General features: G+C 32.3%; 3 protein-coding genes across 3 annotated transcripts in view; 2 read left to right on the forward strand and 1 right to left on the reverse strand.

The window, feature by feature from the left end:
* LOC105623206 (probable methylthioribulose-1-phosphate dehydratase) overlaps positions 1–1,622 on the forward strand; it is a 3,648-nt gene extending 2,026 nt beyond the window's left edge. The window contains exons 2-6 of the mRNA XM_012204606.1: positions 254–271; positions 537–631; positions 711–979; positions 1,074–1,275; positions 1,361–1,622. Coding sequence (XP_012059996.1) covers positions 254–271; positions 537–631; positions 711–979; positions 1,074–1,275; positions 1,361–1,478 — 702 coding nt within the window. The 3' untranslated portion in view covers positions 1,479–1,622. The remainder of the gene's footprint in view (positions 1–253; positions 272–536; positions 632–710; positions 980–1,073; positions 1,276–1,360) is intronic.
* A 114-nt stretch (positions 1,623–1,736) lies between these two features.
* LOC105623208 (CWF19-like protein 1) lies at positions 1,737–3,473 on the reverse strand. The gene is given in 4 exon segments (XM_012204608.1): positions 1,737–2,036; positions 2,129–2,774; positions 2,864–3,389; positions 3,392–3,473. Coding segments are annotated over 4 exon segments (1,554 nt in total).
* Positions 3,474–9,438: 5,965 nt separating this feature from the next.
* On the forward strand, positions 9,439–11,276 carry LOC105623209 (glutamic acid-rich protein). The gene is made up of 3 exons (XM_012204609.1): positions 9,439–10,601; positions 10,750–10,885; positions 10,961–11,276. The coding sequence occupies exons 1-3, from the start codon at positions 9,439–9,441 to the stop codon at positions 11,156–11,158; spliced, it is 1,497 nt and encodes a 498-aa protein (XP_012059999.1). The 3' UTR covers positions 11,159–11,276.
* Positions 11,277–16,939: the final 5,663 nt, after the last annotated feature.

Below are 16,939 nucleotides of genomic sequence, written 5' to 3' on the forward strand. Positions count from 1 at the left end.
CCATCTAACGGACTGCCATAAAACTTGCTAAAGTTTAGTTATCATGATATATATATATATATATATATATATTGCCTACAGATTATTTTATATGTGACTGCAGTCTGTGATATGTTTGATAATAATTTTATTTTAATAGATAGCGCGCTGTGATATCTTGCCATTTAGACTCACTGTCCCATTATCATCCATTACTCTGGCTAGTTTCCAGCAGTTTCCAGTCGTTTCCAACTGAAAGATGTTAGAAGCTTACGATGCCAACTACGATAAAGTATGAGTTATGACACACTAATAATATTTGAAATATTACATTATATATTTTTCTTAAGGCATTTAATTGTGATTCTTTTGTAGCAATCTATCAACATTTTTACACTATTCAGTACACTATTCACATATGCATGCAGCGTTAATAGATATTATAATTATATATTATATATTATATAAGTCTTACAAAATTTTAATTCCAAAATTTATACGCAGTTAATTTAGTGAATATGTAGTCTAATAATATCAAATATATTATTTTTACGCAGGAACATCCAAGAAATCTTATTCCAGAACTGTGTCGGCAGTTTTATCATCTCGGATGGGTGACTGGTACTGGTGGCGGTATCTCCATAAAATACGAGTTAATTGCATAATAATATTATGTACAAAACTATTAAATGGAGACTATAAAATTTCACTATAAAATTTCTATTCTACAGAGACAAGATCTATATAGCTCCTTCTGGTGTACAAAAGGAACGTATGGTACCCAACGATATGTTTGTTCAAGATATCAATGGAATAGATTTGGAATTGCCTCCACCAGAAAAGAAACTGAACAAGTCGCAATGCACTCCACTATTTATGTGTGCATATATAAGAAGGCATGCAGGTGCTGTGATTCACACACATTCTAAGTTTGCTGTGATGGCGACACTATTGTGGCCTGGGAAAGAAGTCAAACTCACCCATCTCGAAATGATAAAAGGTATATTCATTTGAATCGTTTTTTTCAAATTCATTTACAGTAATTAATTTGAAATTAATGACAATATAAAATTGTTTGGCTTATATTATTATAGGCATATGGAATCAAAAAGAGGGTAGAGCGTATCGTTATGATGAGGAATTGGTAATACCGATCATAGAAAACACTTCCTTTGAGAGAGATTTAAGAGACGATTTAGATAAAATTATTGTTCATTACCCTGAGACTTGTGCGGTATTGGTACGCAGGCATGGGATTTATGTGTGGGGCAATTCTTGGCAACAGGCAAAAACTATGTAAACTATTTCAGTATCATGCAGCGAAAATGCAATGAAATTTATCAACTTTTTCGTTAAAATATATTTCTTTTTTTTTGTACAGGACAGAATGTTACGATTATCTACTTGATATTGCAATTCAAATGAAACAATTTAGATTAGATCCATCCATAACTCCACATGATTATGAATTAAAATATCAAGCAAATAGTATATTATGATATATACAGAAATTTATTACAAAATTAATATTTCTGTTAACTATAATTCTATGATGCAACAATATTATGTTCTGTGTCTAGTTATGTACAGTTTTTAATCATTAAAATTGTATATAAAAATTAAAATAAAAAAAATAGAAACTTGATTTATTGTGAAATTATTAATAATTTTAATGATATGTTCTACATATGAGGATATAATATACACTATGTACACTATTATACATGTCAAAAGACAAAAATAATAAAAATATTTTCTCAAATATCTACGTCGAATGGCGTAAATTGTTTTCTAATTTTCTTTGCTAGTTCAATCTCTTCTTCTTGACTCGTATGACAATCTTTCCAGTCGGATCTATCATTTATGTCCAATATTCTGTCAGACGCTAATACTTCTCTGCCGAATTGTAATGGAAAGTCTTTCTTGATCCTGTAATATAACATTCTCCCATCCGGTAATTCTACATAAAAATATAGAATACCAGGTTTAGCAACTTGCTGCAAATCTGTATGTGGTGGTAACTCCGATATCTTGAAATTGTTACATTCGGCCAGTTCCTAAAAGCACAGAAATTCATAGTCATTTGAATTAAAATAAACAAAAGATATGTTCGATATTCTTTAATATGGAAAAAAATTGAGACTAATACCTCGAATATTTCCTTCAATGTGGGTGCTTGATTTTTATAAACAGGTACCGCTTGCAATTGACAGTGAGAAGTTTTAAAGTTTCTTTCGAAGAATACAGGTACTCTGTTGGTACTTTCATAGTACTTGCTCACGGCTTTCTTATAGAGATCCATCTCCTCTTTTACGTTTTTCGATAGAATAGACAGACTCTGATGATGCGTTATTGGTAGAATTAAAAGATGATCCTCCACTAGACCACCCTTTGCCAGTGCCAAATATATTTCTGCACCGACAGAGATTACCAAATGCTTGGAGACTACTGGACTGGATAAACAAAACCAGCACTTTGACTGGTCAATTTCCAGCTTTGCTTTCTTATTGAGGCTACTATTTTGATGCCGTGATCTCTTTACATTATCTATTGAGTCCATGTCATAGAAAAATTGGATTTGCTTTTGCAAAATTGGATCATCAGACAGCATAGATTTGGGATACGGACTCGGCGTCTCATCTGTTGTTTTTATAATCAGATCTGATAGTCTGGTTCTATCAACGGGAGTTAAATTCAATGCATACAACCATTTCTGCTTCTCGTCATTCAGTACTGGTGCAAGAGCTACGAATCTAGTAGCTATTTCTGTATTTCCATCATCCTGACTTTGATTTCTGTAATGAGAAAAAAAATATTATCTCCAAAATAATTTTGCATTTATTCTTTATTTATTTTCAGAAATTTTCTTGAATAATCAACTTACCGATACGGCGGCCGTTCGTAATAAATTTGTTCTAAGGCCGACACATGATACCTAGGTTTAATATGAGTAACGAGCCAAGCAATTAATTTAGAACCTTGATACTTGCATTCTGGTTTGTTAATATCAAGATTGGTAACACCTTCTGGCCATGGAGATGTTAACAAAATGTCAACGCCACGAAAACTTGGTTGATCCTTCAAGCAACTATTCCTGATGGATACAACATCATGTTTGTCGAAGTGAATGGATTTGTTTTTAGATGGGACTTTCTCGGTTCCACTGAGATATGCTATTTTGAGGCCCGAACTAGCGATGTATAGACCACGCTTTCCGAGATAAGTGAGATTCTGACATATTTCGTATCCATCCTCGGGATAGTCCTTAATATCCGATTCCCGGTTAGGACCGATAATGTACGTCGGTACCGAAATGATTTTCTCGCAGGATTTGTAGGACTCCAATTCAGAATTGTCCGCACCGAAGAAATTGCCGACGCATAACAGAAAATCGAATGGACCGTTTTTTTGTTGATAGCGTTTACTTTGGAGAACAAAAACTTGAAGTGTCCTTCCACATCTCCGCAAATGAGAACTTTCTGCTTGTCATTCATCCTGATAATAAAATTCTAAATAGTATGTGTCAAAATGTTAAACATAAATCAGTGAACATTGATTTCCTCAGATATTTTCACTAAGATGCAATTTCATACACAACGAAGGAAACAATACAGGAATGAGCCGAAAGAGGAAAGCTGATTTTTTACCCCCACTTCGAGTAATTTCGACTTCACCATAGTGGAAGCATAGTATATACAGTAGCGCAACTCTCTGTCGGCACTTTTGATGTTAGTATCAGCCAAAATGCATGAAATAAGTAAGTTACATAGCGTTGCTATAATGTTATCTAAATTTCTTTCTCTTTTCATTTTTTTTGACTCTATCAAAATTCCTCGCAAAACTCACTAGATTTATTCGCATCGCAATCCAACGAATCCGTTGAAGTAAGTGTTATTGTAGGAATATATTGGAGCATATTAGAGCACGCGAATAAACCTAATATTACAATGAAATAATTTAAACTTTATGAAAATTAATAAAAATAAATTGTAAATATATTGAAAAATAAAAAAAATATAAAAAAATTAGGAAAAATATTAAATTAACTTAAAAATGTATATTTGTATAAAGAAATATTATGTAATTATATATTTATGAAAATATTATGAGAAAGCTGATATAAAAGAAATTTATATATATATATATATGTCCAAAAAATAAGCTTATAATAAATAAAAAGAAACCTTTCTTGCTCAATTTTCTATGTTATTTTTTTGTTCACTTTTTCACAAAAATTAGACCAATCTCTCAAGATTTCTCACACAACATTTTACCAAATGGACATTTTACACCCAGCGAATGAAAATAGATTGAAATGGATTAAAATGGATTCAGGTTTTCAGAAATACAGATTCATGGAAATGAATCCTTTTCAATCCTGAATGCATTTTTATTCATTTATAGGAATTGCATAGAGCATATCTCTATGCCTTTCAATCTAAAAATAATATTAGCATTTTCTATGCATCGTAAATACTATTCAATTTAGAATTGTGAATAGTAAGTACAATTTTTTTTAATTCAGTTAAATTAAAAAATAATATTAAATAATAATACCAAATAATAATACCAATAATAATAATTTAATAAAATAAATAATAAATTAAATAATACCAATAATAATAATTTCTGTGCAACGTAAATACTGCTCAATTCAATATTCTGAATATGAAATGCAGTTTTTCAATCTAATTGAATAAAAAAAGTTTTTATTAAAAAATGGATCAGAAATGCTATTTAATTATTCAAAATTATAAGTAGGAAATTTTTTGTTTTGATCCAAGTAAGTTCAAAAAATTGTAACATAAAAATAATTAAGCTATGTTCTTTTGTATCTCTTTAATTATAAAAGTAAAATGAATGATCGATGTGAACACTTGTCCAACCAAGTCTAACACAACTCGAATATTACGCTAATCACTGCGCGCATCGGCCAAGTGAGATTAAATTATCCGATGTTGTTGACACTTATCCAATGTCTTACAGTAATGTAAATTGTTTATATTTTATTATATCTGTTAAATGATGATATTTTTATTATATCTATAATTTTGTTACTAATTTAGCTAATTGTAATTGAAATAGAAAATGAATAACATATTTATCAATTGAAGAAGTGATATAGCGTGTAACGTAGAAGATTCACAATCCAGAGACTCGAAGCCCATTAAGGTGCGTTTTTTAATATCAATTTGAAGTAGTTAATTTTAGATATAATTATTATAAATGTCTTAGGAATAAAATTTATAATCCTTAAATAATGAATGTTTTTTTTTCGAATATTAAATTAATGTCAGCTCGGATTCAATCCATTTCAATCTTTTCGATCCATTTTCATGGATTTAAAGTACACAAAAAAAATTTCAATCCATTTTAATCCATTCTCGTTTGCTGGGAAATACACGTAATACTTCCCTCTAAATTTCTACTCTGAACCATGTATGCTTAAAAGAGAAATGTGGAAACGTTTAAATAGAGAGAGAGAAGAGAGAGAGAGAGAGAGAGAGAGAGCAATAAAAAAAGGAGAAAAAAGAGGGGGTAACTTACTTATTTCATGCATGCGCACTCCATTTTGGTCAACATAAAATCAAGAGAGTTGCGCTACTGTATATATTGTGGTAGAAGAATTCCATGGTGTGTTCAGCTTGGCCAAACCACGTCTACTTTTGCTCTGCGTCATCTCTAAGGGTATGATCAATGTGATATATAAATATCACTATAAATGCTTTAAAGTGTTTTTTAATTAATCAACTTGTAATATTCTTTCTTCTCCATCAAATGCTTCAAATTTATAGCGAGATTTGACCACATCCTCAGTGCACAATCTATCAACCATGAAACGCGAAACATGGGGCTATATGTATAGTCCGTTTTTACTTTAAAATCATCTTAAATATGTATAATGTTTTAAGATGTTAATACATCCTCGGATTGACTTACGATATCTTAAGTTTTAAATGTAAGAATCGACTGTAAACCGACCTGTTTCGCGTCATGAAGTTAGTACTCTTTCCTCGTGTAAGAAAAGATTGCTTAATGAATCTTAAGATATCATAAATCAATTCGAGGACTGTACATAGACTTATAAGATAAATGGAGCATTCATATGAGAGAAACTGGAGACTTGATAGAAAGAGAAAGAAATAATCGCGGAGTAGTTCTCTTCTTTTCTAGTGAATTGATTGGTTGCCGCGGCAAGCTAGCCGAGAGCAATAAAGATAAATGTTCGAGAGTTGTGGCTTTACGATCAAGCTGATTGGCCCTCCCACCGCTCACTGTAAAAGAGAGAAACAACTGTCTAGAGCTGTCCTTCAATGTCTTCACTTTCTCTTGTATAAATGCTCCATCTATTTTATAAGTCTATGGGACTGTATTAACATTTTAAAACCCGATGTCCACTATGCTAGAAATTGGTCCGAAATCTCGGACAGAGAAAAAATTAATAATTCACATTTGAATAATTTGATCATATGTCCATTGCGATTGGTCAATTCTTTCTTCATCCGAGGTCTCCGATTTTTAGCATCGTGGATACAAGACATTATATTTAAGATAGTTTTATAAAAACGAACTATGAATACCGCCCCGTGTTTCACGTTTCAAGTTGTAGGCCTTGCGGAACGCAAAGAAACAGAGAAACGATAGAGAGCGCTAATTTTAGAGAGAGATACTTGCAAACTGAGCACACCATAGGTCTGTTTTCTATGAGCTAAATATATTTTTAGAACTTAAAGTGAGATAGATATACGTGATATTTGATATTTGTTAAAGCGAGAAAGAGAGTTCTAGAACAGTTTAATGCAGGAACAAAAAACAGACCACATGTAATTCTTTCATCACAACTTTGACTATAATCAAAGTAGCGTACGATAGAAGATCACGAAGCAGCATTTAAAAACTGTTCGCTCTTCCTTTTCATGGAGCATATTTTCACTGGCTTTATTAACCCTTTACCCCGGATTTATAATACATTTTTAAGCCATAAGGAATGGACGAATCACAATCAATTATTCTTCTTGTATTGATTGTTTCTTTCCGAGAAAGTTTTGGATCATAGCCCAAATACAGAAAATTTTACTGGAAATATATAATAATGTATACTATAATATATAAAGTAAAATCTTCCTCGGAAAGAAAGTTTTGGAACGCCTTGATCAATTTCTTAAAGCCTAAGGCTTGAAACACCTATTGTAGATTCGGATTTGCTTATGCAAGTTAATAAGATTTACAATAGAAATTGTAGCGGTCGTAGAGTTTTAAGTCGTAGAAAATTAACTAATCACAATCAAATGTGAAAAGAATAATCGAATATAATTGATCAATTTTCTATGATTTAAAACCTTACGACCGCTATGACTTCTATTGTAGACCCCACATTAAACTAATAATGGAGAACTCATTTATTTTTGCTAGCTTTCAATTCATTTTAATAAAAATGGATTATGAAAATAAATCGAGTACATAAAAGAATATACCTGCATAGTAGCAACTACAGCTGCAACAGAGATTCAGAGGCGATACATAGGTTGCAATTGTTATGCGGGATCTACAATGAGTGCTTTCCATTTGATGACAAGTTGATACAAGTATCGTTTACTCTTTGTTACTCTCTGAATATCAAGAAGGATAGAACGATACTTGTGTCGACTTGCGTCATTAAACGGAAAGCACCCATTAGAAGTAGCAGTCGTAGAGTCGGTTGTTCCATCTTGTGATAAATTTTATTACCTATAGGGTAAGTAGCAAGATTATCCAATCACATGCGGATTTATCTCACCTTTGGTAAAATTTATCAAAAGGTTGAACAATAGGCCCGTAGGAGCTTAAGTCATAAAAAATCAATCATAGATCGATTATTTTTCTCATATTCGATTGTGATTAATTTTCTACGACTTAAAACTACTACTGCTACGACTTAATTATTATAGACTCCGCCGGTTCTACATTAGTTGCAAACCGATCGCAAGTTTGTTGCGACAGCCAATATGAAGCGTTAATTTCAAAATGCAAGTTTCAGATTAGCAACAAACTTGCGATCGGTTTGCAACTAATGTAGAACCGGCGGAATCTATAATAATTAAGATAACAATTATCAAAAAAGAACAAATACTAGACATTTTAAAAAATCGCAGCGAACATCGTGAACATTGCATATCCGTATGTGCACGATGTAAACTAGTCATTATCACGTGACAAGAAATTGGCTCGAGAGCCAAGCAAACAGTTTTTTGCTTTTCGCATTCGCATTTTTTCGCATTTTTCCGATTTTCGCCAATGAAATACGTTGGCTAGCGCGGCCAACCAGGCGCGAAAGATTCGTGTCAGGGAAGAAGAAAGGATCGGTTCAGAATAGCTGCTTGAGTTCAAGTCCTCGAATACATTTATTCTCCACTGTACGTAATACTGTAATACAGGATTTAACGGAGCGCGGAAAGAGCATAACTTATTTTATCCCATGATTCGCTTACGATTCCGGTTCGCGCTGCTCCGAAGTATTCGCGCAGATCATGCGTGAACCGCTAATTGGCTCCATTTGAGCCCGCGCGGCAGTGTCGCTCCACCTAAGCAGTGATGGTCGCCGAGATTTTCTTATAGTATACTTACTGAGCGATTTGTTGCGTTCAGTTTTGCAAGTTGCAACTCTTGTAAAATTCTTGAATATGATTAGTTTCTCATGGATCTAAATATATAAATAGTTTGCAAAGTTGCTTTTTCTGCTGAACGCAGCTATTGCATATGATTAGTTGGATCTATAACTAACAACCAATTATATTCATTTACTCAGCGAACAGCCGCTTTGTTGAGCATGAACTTGAATGCACCCAATGATTGGCTATTGCGCTAACTTCCGCCACGCAGTAATTGCCGCGTTCTGTCTGGAGTGCGTTCCAAAACTTAACTATAGTAATCAATATTCTATAGTTGACGTTACGTAAACTGTAGAGCTTTGGTTACTGTAGTTACGAAATGCAGTCTTGTGGGAGCGGTGAGAATTATGGTGTCGCTATCATCAATTTTTAAAACGGAAGTAGCATCATGTAGCATACTGTAAGCTGTAACACGCTTCGCTGCATTTCGTTTGTCCTCTCTGGAATGTAATTTTGCAACAATTTTATTAGTTGTTGTTTCATAATTTTAATTGAAAAGCATTTTCAATTGAATCATTCCTGGAAAGGTAAGTTATACGTATGAAGTATTTGCAAACATTTTGCACATGAAATGAAGGTATTATAATTTAAATATCTTGATCTGGAGATAACCCTCAATAGCTGCGTTCAATACAAATCTGAGGCGTCAAAGTACTCTTTTCTTACAGTGTACGTGACATATGCTATAATATAAGAGCACTCCGATGCCTCAGATTTGCATTACCGAACGCAGCTAATATATTATGATTGAAATGATATATCTCACATTTTTTTGGCATTGCAGAAATTTATTCTTTTATTTATTTTCCAAATGAAGACTAAGATAATGCACAAGAAAGGGAAGAAACGGTCTCTTAGTGAAACTTCTGTTTCTAAAATAAAATTGAATAAAAAACAAGAGAATATTAATGAATTTAATAAGAGTCCCAAAAGAGTCAAAATTGGTTCTAAGCAAAATGGAAATCCTACATTGATGGGAAGAACCCAAATCTTTAAGGTAGTAGACAAGCAGAAAAAGGAACAGAATAAGATAATCGAACAACAGAATAATATCGTGAAATCGGAAACGAAGAAAGATACAAAAGAAACGGCAAAATTAACGATTGTTAAACCTAAGAATGAGACTATTGGTAAAAGCAGCAGTCGGCCGAGGAAGAGATATCCTTACAGAACTATTACTCTTACTGCAGAACAGATAACAAAAAAGATAACAGAAATCAAGGGCAGAGAAGTGCTATCAAAGAGAGCACACAGAGTATTAGGTAAACTTAACAGAAAATTGAGAGAAATTGTAAATGAGTCAGAGAAATTAGATACAGTAGGAAAGAAAAATAAAAAAATAGAACATTATGCAAATGCATTAATGAAGAATAAACAGAAAGTTAATGATGAAAATAAATTGAAAGTAGAAAAGAAACATGTACAAAGTAAAAGTAAACCACAAGAGAAAGATGAAAACGATAGTGACATTAAGGAAGATGAAGATAAAGATAGTGACATTGAGGAAGAAAGTGACAAGGATGAGAGTGACGAAAGCGAGGCAGAAAATGAATTTGTTGATAATAAAAAACTAGAGATTGATAACGAAAGTGATAAAGATGAAGAAACTGATGAAGATGAAGAGGAAGTAGAGGAAGAAGATGAAGGGGATGTAGAAGATAAAGAGCTTGTAGAAGAAGAAGAGGATGTAGAAGATGAAGAGAATATAAAAGATGAAGAAGATGAGGAGGATGAGGAGGATGAGGAGGAGGACGAGGAGGACGAGGAGGACGAGGAGGACGAGGAGAATGAGGACGAGGAGGACGAAGCTGACGAGGTTGAAGAAAATATAATTAAAAAAACAAGAATTTCAGCAATAAAACAAAAAGATGTACAAAATAAGAATAAACAAGTTCCTCAATCTCTGCATAATCAGAAAAAAGGAGAAGTGAACAAAAAGCGATATGTCCTATTTGTGGGCAATTTACCACTAAAGTAAGTGACTTTTTAGTAAGTGGCTTTAATATTTCTATGTAATTGTGCATGTATGTGTGTGTGTGTGTGTGTGTGTGTGTGTGTATGTGTGTATGATGCATACTTGTATGTGCACACACACAAAATAATGTTAATATCTAATTTACAGTATAACTGAGGATGAGATCAAACGGCACTTTTTGACTAAAGTTGGTACAATAACTAGCATTAGAATTCCAACTAAATCAGATAAAACATCACGTGGCTTTGCATATGTGGAGATGACAAATAATATAGATTTTGAGGTAAAAGAATTTTATGCTGTTTTTGCTATATCTTTATTAAATAATTTATTGTAATACAACTTTTGTTTTTAACAGAAAGGTCTCTCGTTAAATCATACATTCTTAAAGAAAAAGAGGATCAATGTTCAATATTCGATGCCTATGAACAGCAAAAAGACAGATACTATTAAAAAGCTCGTAGTTGCCAAAAATATGAAGCTACAAGCGCTTCAGAAGATTGGAAAATTAACTGATGGCAATGAAAAAAAGAAGAAGCTTAAAAAAGAGAAATAGGATACTGATCAAAATATAATGAAGTGAATAGGATTAATCAATAAAAGAACTATTTGCAAAATGTTTGCTTCCAGCAATTAGCATTTTGAAATGAAAGAGCGAATTTAATAAGGAAAAACATTTTTTTTTTACATGTTTAGTACATACCTCCTCTCATATTTTCCTATAATTTTGTAAATTTATGTATTTTGTAGAACATATTCCAAGAAGGAAAATTGATTACGTTTACATGATCATCCTTAATCGGATTTAATAACATTCGCAGTTTGAACTAACCAATCACAATCATTCCATTCTTTAGAGGAATAATTATGATTAATTAGTTATAACTACAAATATTATTAAACCCGATAAGGATATCGTGTAAACGTGATGATTGTCTTGCTGAAGTCCTATTTTTTAATTTCACTTTTTAATGTCGGTAAGTTAAGAAATGATAATTCTTATTCTCTGCATTTTTATGCATATTCTTATGCTTTGCTTTAAGTTAGTTATATTGCATAGAGGACAGTCTGAAGTAGGCGACCTAGGCAATTGCCTTGCATCTAGTAGTCGGTTCGATGCAAACTTGGGGGGCTCTGTACAATAGAAGGAATAGGGAACAGAGAAATAAGAATTTCAACATATCAGAAACTGTATTCCACAATACATGATACTATTTCTTTTATTGTGCGGAATCCCTTAATGTGTTGAAGCAACAGGTAGCGGGATTCTCTAAATGTCTGTATCTCTATCGATGAGAGTCACTATTGTTAACTAGCAGGTGGCAGGACAATTTTGGAAAAAAGCGCTCATTGATTGTCTAGCTAGTTAACGATGTCGATAAAATGTTTAAAGAATCCTGCAACAGGTCAACATTCTATCTGTTGAACAAAAATCTACACCTATCATCGGAGAAGTGTAGTTTGGTTATCTTTAATAGGTCCAATCTGCCAACAAATAATTTACAGATTAAAATAGATATTATTACTATTAAGCCGTTCTCCCAGCAAATGAAAATGGATTAAAATGAATTGAAATTTTGTTCTATCCGAATGCGTATTTTAAATAGCGAATTTTTGGATTTAATTGGATTCAACTAGATTCAATTGGATGCAATTGGATTGAAAAATTTCCTATTCAAAATTTTGAATTAAACAGTATTCACAATGCACAGAAAAAGTTAATATTATTTTTAGATATGCTATAATAATAGAGATATGTTCCATGCAATTCTTATAAATGAATAAAAATGCATTCAGGATTGAAAAGCATTCATTTCGTGAATCAATATTTCTGAAAATCTGAATCTAGTTCAATTCACTTTAATTCATTCTCGTTTGCTAGGCATAGTCTTATTTACGACTATTAAACATATTAGTAGTTCTAGTTTAAATGACTTTTTAATTTTCTCTGATTTTAAAAGTGATTTTAAAAGATTTTAATTCAGTTAAAAAATAATATCAACCTTTTCTGTGCAACGTAAATATTGCAATTCAATATTCTAAATATGGAATGCAATTTTTCAATGTAATTAAATAAAAAAAGTTTTATTTAAAAATGGATCATAAATGCTGCTTAAATTATTCAAGATTATATGGTAAGTAGAAAATTTTTTGTTTTAATCAAACTAAATTCAAAAAAGTAACATAAGAAAATGTTTTGTAACGTAAAAATAATTGACCTATATTTTTTTTGTTTCTCTTTGATTACAAGTAAAATGAATGATCGATATATTCGCAAATCAAGTCGAACACAGCCCGAATATTGTGCTGATCACGGCGCGTGACATCGACCAAGTGAGATTATCTGACACTTACCCAATGTTGTCTCATAGTAATGTAAATTGTGTATATTTTATTATATCTGTTAAATAATGATATTTTTATTATATCTATATAATTTCGTGCACGGATTTAGATTGAAGTATAATTGTAATTGAAGTAGAGAATGAATAATACTAATTGAAGAAGCAGATAACGTAGAAGATTCATAATCCAGAGACTCGAAGCCCATTAAAGTGCGTTTTTTAATATCAATTTGAAGTATTGGGTTGTCCGGAAAGTTCGTGCCGACTAACCTATATAATTTAATAAATGTATACTAAAATTTAAATTTTTCTACGTTTCAATTTTCTTTCAACATTGGCACGAACTTTCCGGACAACCCAATAGTTAATTTCAGGTATAATTATTATAAATGTCTTAGGAATAAAATTTATAATTCTTAAATAATGAATGTTTTTTTTCGAATATTAAACTAATGTCAGCTCGGATTCAATCCATTTCAATCTTTTTGATCTATTTTCATGGATTTAAAGTACGCAAAAAAAATTTCAATCCATTTTAATCCATTCTCATTTGCTGGGCATTTTCTTCATTTAGGTGACTCATATGATATCTCTCATATTATATCTATCTATTAGGTGTACAACTTTGCTTCCGCCGTTTTTTTTCCGAAATTCGAGGCTTTATTGTAAAAAACTGGTTATACATTTATGATTCAAAGTATTGTCCATCGCTGGCCACTACTTTCTCCCATCTTTCGGGTAGCGTACAAATTCCGCGTCGAAAAAACTGGTCATCTTTTGAGGCTATCCACGAATCGATCCAATTTTTTACTTCTTCATAAGACCGGAAGTGCTGATCAGCCAGGTCATGTGCTATTGATCGAAACAAGTGATAATCATCGTCTGGAAAATACGGCGGGTGGGGTAGGACTTCCCATTTCAACGTATTCCAAGTATGTCTTGACCACTTTCGCAACATGGGGTCGAGCATTGTCATGCTGCAAAATCACTTTATCGTGTCTCTCGTTATATTTGCGGTCGTTTGTCTTTCAATGCTCGGCTCAAACGTATCAATTGCATTCGATACCGATCGCCTGTGATTGTTTTAGTCGGTTTTAACAGTTCATAATACACCAGCCAAGCTGGTCCCACCAAATACAGAGCATGATCTTGGACGTCAAAATCACCGTTCTTGAAGCGTTGAAACCACTCATGACACGTTCTTTCACTAGCGGCCTCACCATAAGTATTTGAAAGCATTCGATGAGCCTCAGCCGCAGATTTCTTCATATTGAAGCAAAAAATTAAAACCTCCTGCAAATGACGAGAATTTGGCTCGTAAACTGACATTTTCAATCGAGAATAACTTTATGATGCAGACACAAATCGACTAATGTTTCTATGAGGTTATGTTGACAGATGCCTAAGTTTATTGTATGACGTCTATGATCTATTTATTTCGACCACCACTTACCGCTAAAGCCATTTATAGGAAAAAACGGCGGAAGCAAAGTTGTACACCTAATATAAATAATAAATATCTATATATTTTTTAGAGTAATAATTTACTGATTTTTATAAATAATAGTCTAATGGTATTTTTTCTTGGAACTGCGCAGGAGTGTTTCTATAAGAGTATATACTGTTAAAATTATATATTATATATATTTGCACGGAGGCAGTGCAAATTTGAACACGTTCTTATAGAAACACTGGATGGGTGGGTTTTACATAGAAATAACTCTGAATGTATCATATTTCTAAAGGAGTTAAATAAACTCTTGCAAGATTGAATTTGCATATAAAGGAAAGGCCCTTATTATGAGATACCACGTTCATTTGGGTAAAGGCTAGAAGTCTATGGAATTTAAAAAATAATAGATCATTTTGAAGGGAATTTAATAAGTTTTAAGACAATGTTACATAAAATTTAATTCAAATTTCATTTTTTTTTGAAAATTAAAAAAATATAAAAAACAAATCGCAAAGTCAAAAAATTGTGCTCCTAATATGAGATATCCTGAGAAATTGATAGTAAAATGCAAAGTATATCAGTATTGCAACTAAAAACTTTATTTAATATTTCTTAAATACAAACAAACACAGTCAGGGCGAAAAATGAGTATGCGATACATTATACCCAGAACTCGTCTTCACGTAGTTGAAATTAAGCATCGTAGAAATAGGCACTCAACGTTCATTCCGGTTGTCCTTTTTATTATTGTACAACAGTAAAGTATAACATTTATACTTTAGCAATGTTCATTATGGGAGCATAGGTTATTTCATATCATTAAATACTCTGGGTATCTCATATTACGATTTTTACGCCTTATGATTTTGCAATCATCAAATCTAACTTCTGTAATTAAGCAATTCAATATCCCATATTTTTCTGTTAGTACGACCTTACTCTATCATTACATGAAGAATTTATTGCCAATATATTTATTTATTATTAATAAACAATGTTAAAAGTTCATCTCAATAAAATTTGAAGATAAATTCTAAAATCTTTTTTACGATGACTATAGGCATGATCTAATAATGAATTTTTTATAAAATAATATATAATAATCTATAAAACAATATATAATAACAGTTTTATTAAACAACATATAATAACAATTTATTAAAGAGCAATAAATTCATAGTGGAACCAATAGATAGCGTCAATTAGTTTAGCAGAAACGCCTCATATTAGGCCGCTATCTCATTTTATCTCATAATAGCTTTTTTCTAAATATAGTATAATATAAGGCCTGTTCTTTTTAGCTGAACTTTTTGCATGGTAGAAAAAAAGAAAAAAAGATGAACCATGCAAGAACTTTATAGTTAAAGTTCTTGCATGGTTCATCTTAGTAGAACAGATCTGTAATTATACACACGCATGGTATGTATAATTAGAAATAAGAACTATATAAATTAGAATTATATTGGGTTGTCCGGAAATTGGATTTTGAAGGAAAATTTAAACGTAGAAGATTTAAATTATATATTTTAGTATATTGTACATTTATTAAATTATATAGGTGCCATTCTATTCTACAATCTTTCTCCATCTTTCAGGCAACTTGAAAATTCCATCCTTCCAGAATTTTTCAGATTTTTCAGCGAAAAATTTTTCTAAGTGATTTTTTTACCTCCACCAAAGAGTTGAAGCTTTTTCCATTAAGGAAATTTTGTAATGATCGAAATAGGTGGAATCAGAGGGCGCGAGGTTTGGTGAATATGGTGAATGGGATAGAACATCCCAACCAAGCTCCAACAACTTTTGTTGAGTTATCAAAGACACATGATCGCATTGTCCTGATGAAACATGACGCCCTTCGGATTCTCTATTTCTGGACGTTTTTGTTCAATTGCTGTCTTCAATTCGTTAATTGGGAACAATACTTCTCTGAATTTATCGTCTCGTTGTTTAGTAAAAGTTCATAATACAGGATCCCTTTCCAATCCTACCAAACATAGAGCATGACTTTCTTTGGATGAAGACCGGCTTTTGGGATGGCTAAAGGTGATTCATTCCGCTTTCCCGAAGATCTTTTTCGCTTAACATTATTGTAAATGATCCATTTTTCATCTCCCGTCACTTGCTTCAAAAATGGTATTTCCTCGTTGCGTTTATAGAGAGAGTCGCAAATGAAATGCGATCATCAGATTTTTCTCCGTTAAATCGTGGGGAATCCATCAAAACGTTTATGTAGCCAAGCTTCACAAAATGCTCGTGAATGATGGACATATTCAACATTTCTGTTAATTTACGTGTCGTATAGCGTGGGTTATTCTCGATCAATGTTTTAATCTGATCTTTATCTGGAGGGCCTATCCGGGCATTCTTGATCAAGACTCTTCAAGATTGAAATCACCAGCTTTAAACCTAGCAAACCACTTCCGCACCGTTCTTTCAGCTACAGCACCTTCCGTCCACTAAACAAGCATATCTTGTTTGTCTGCTTGTGTGGCGATTTTGTCCTTCCGGTTAAACGAAAAGACCTAAACTAGCACTTTGT

Source organism: Atta cephalotes, assembly GCF_000143395.1.
Source record: "Atta cephalotes unplaced genomic scaffold scaffold00054, whole genome shotgun sequence".
Taxonomy (NCBI): domain Eukaryota; kingdom Metazoa; phylum Arthropoda; class Insecta; order Hymenoptera; family Formicidae; genus Atta; species Atta cephalotes.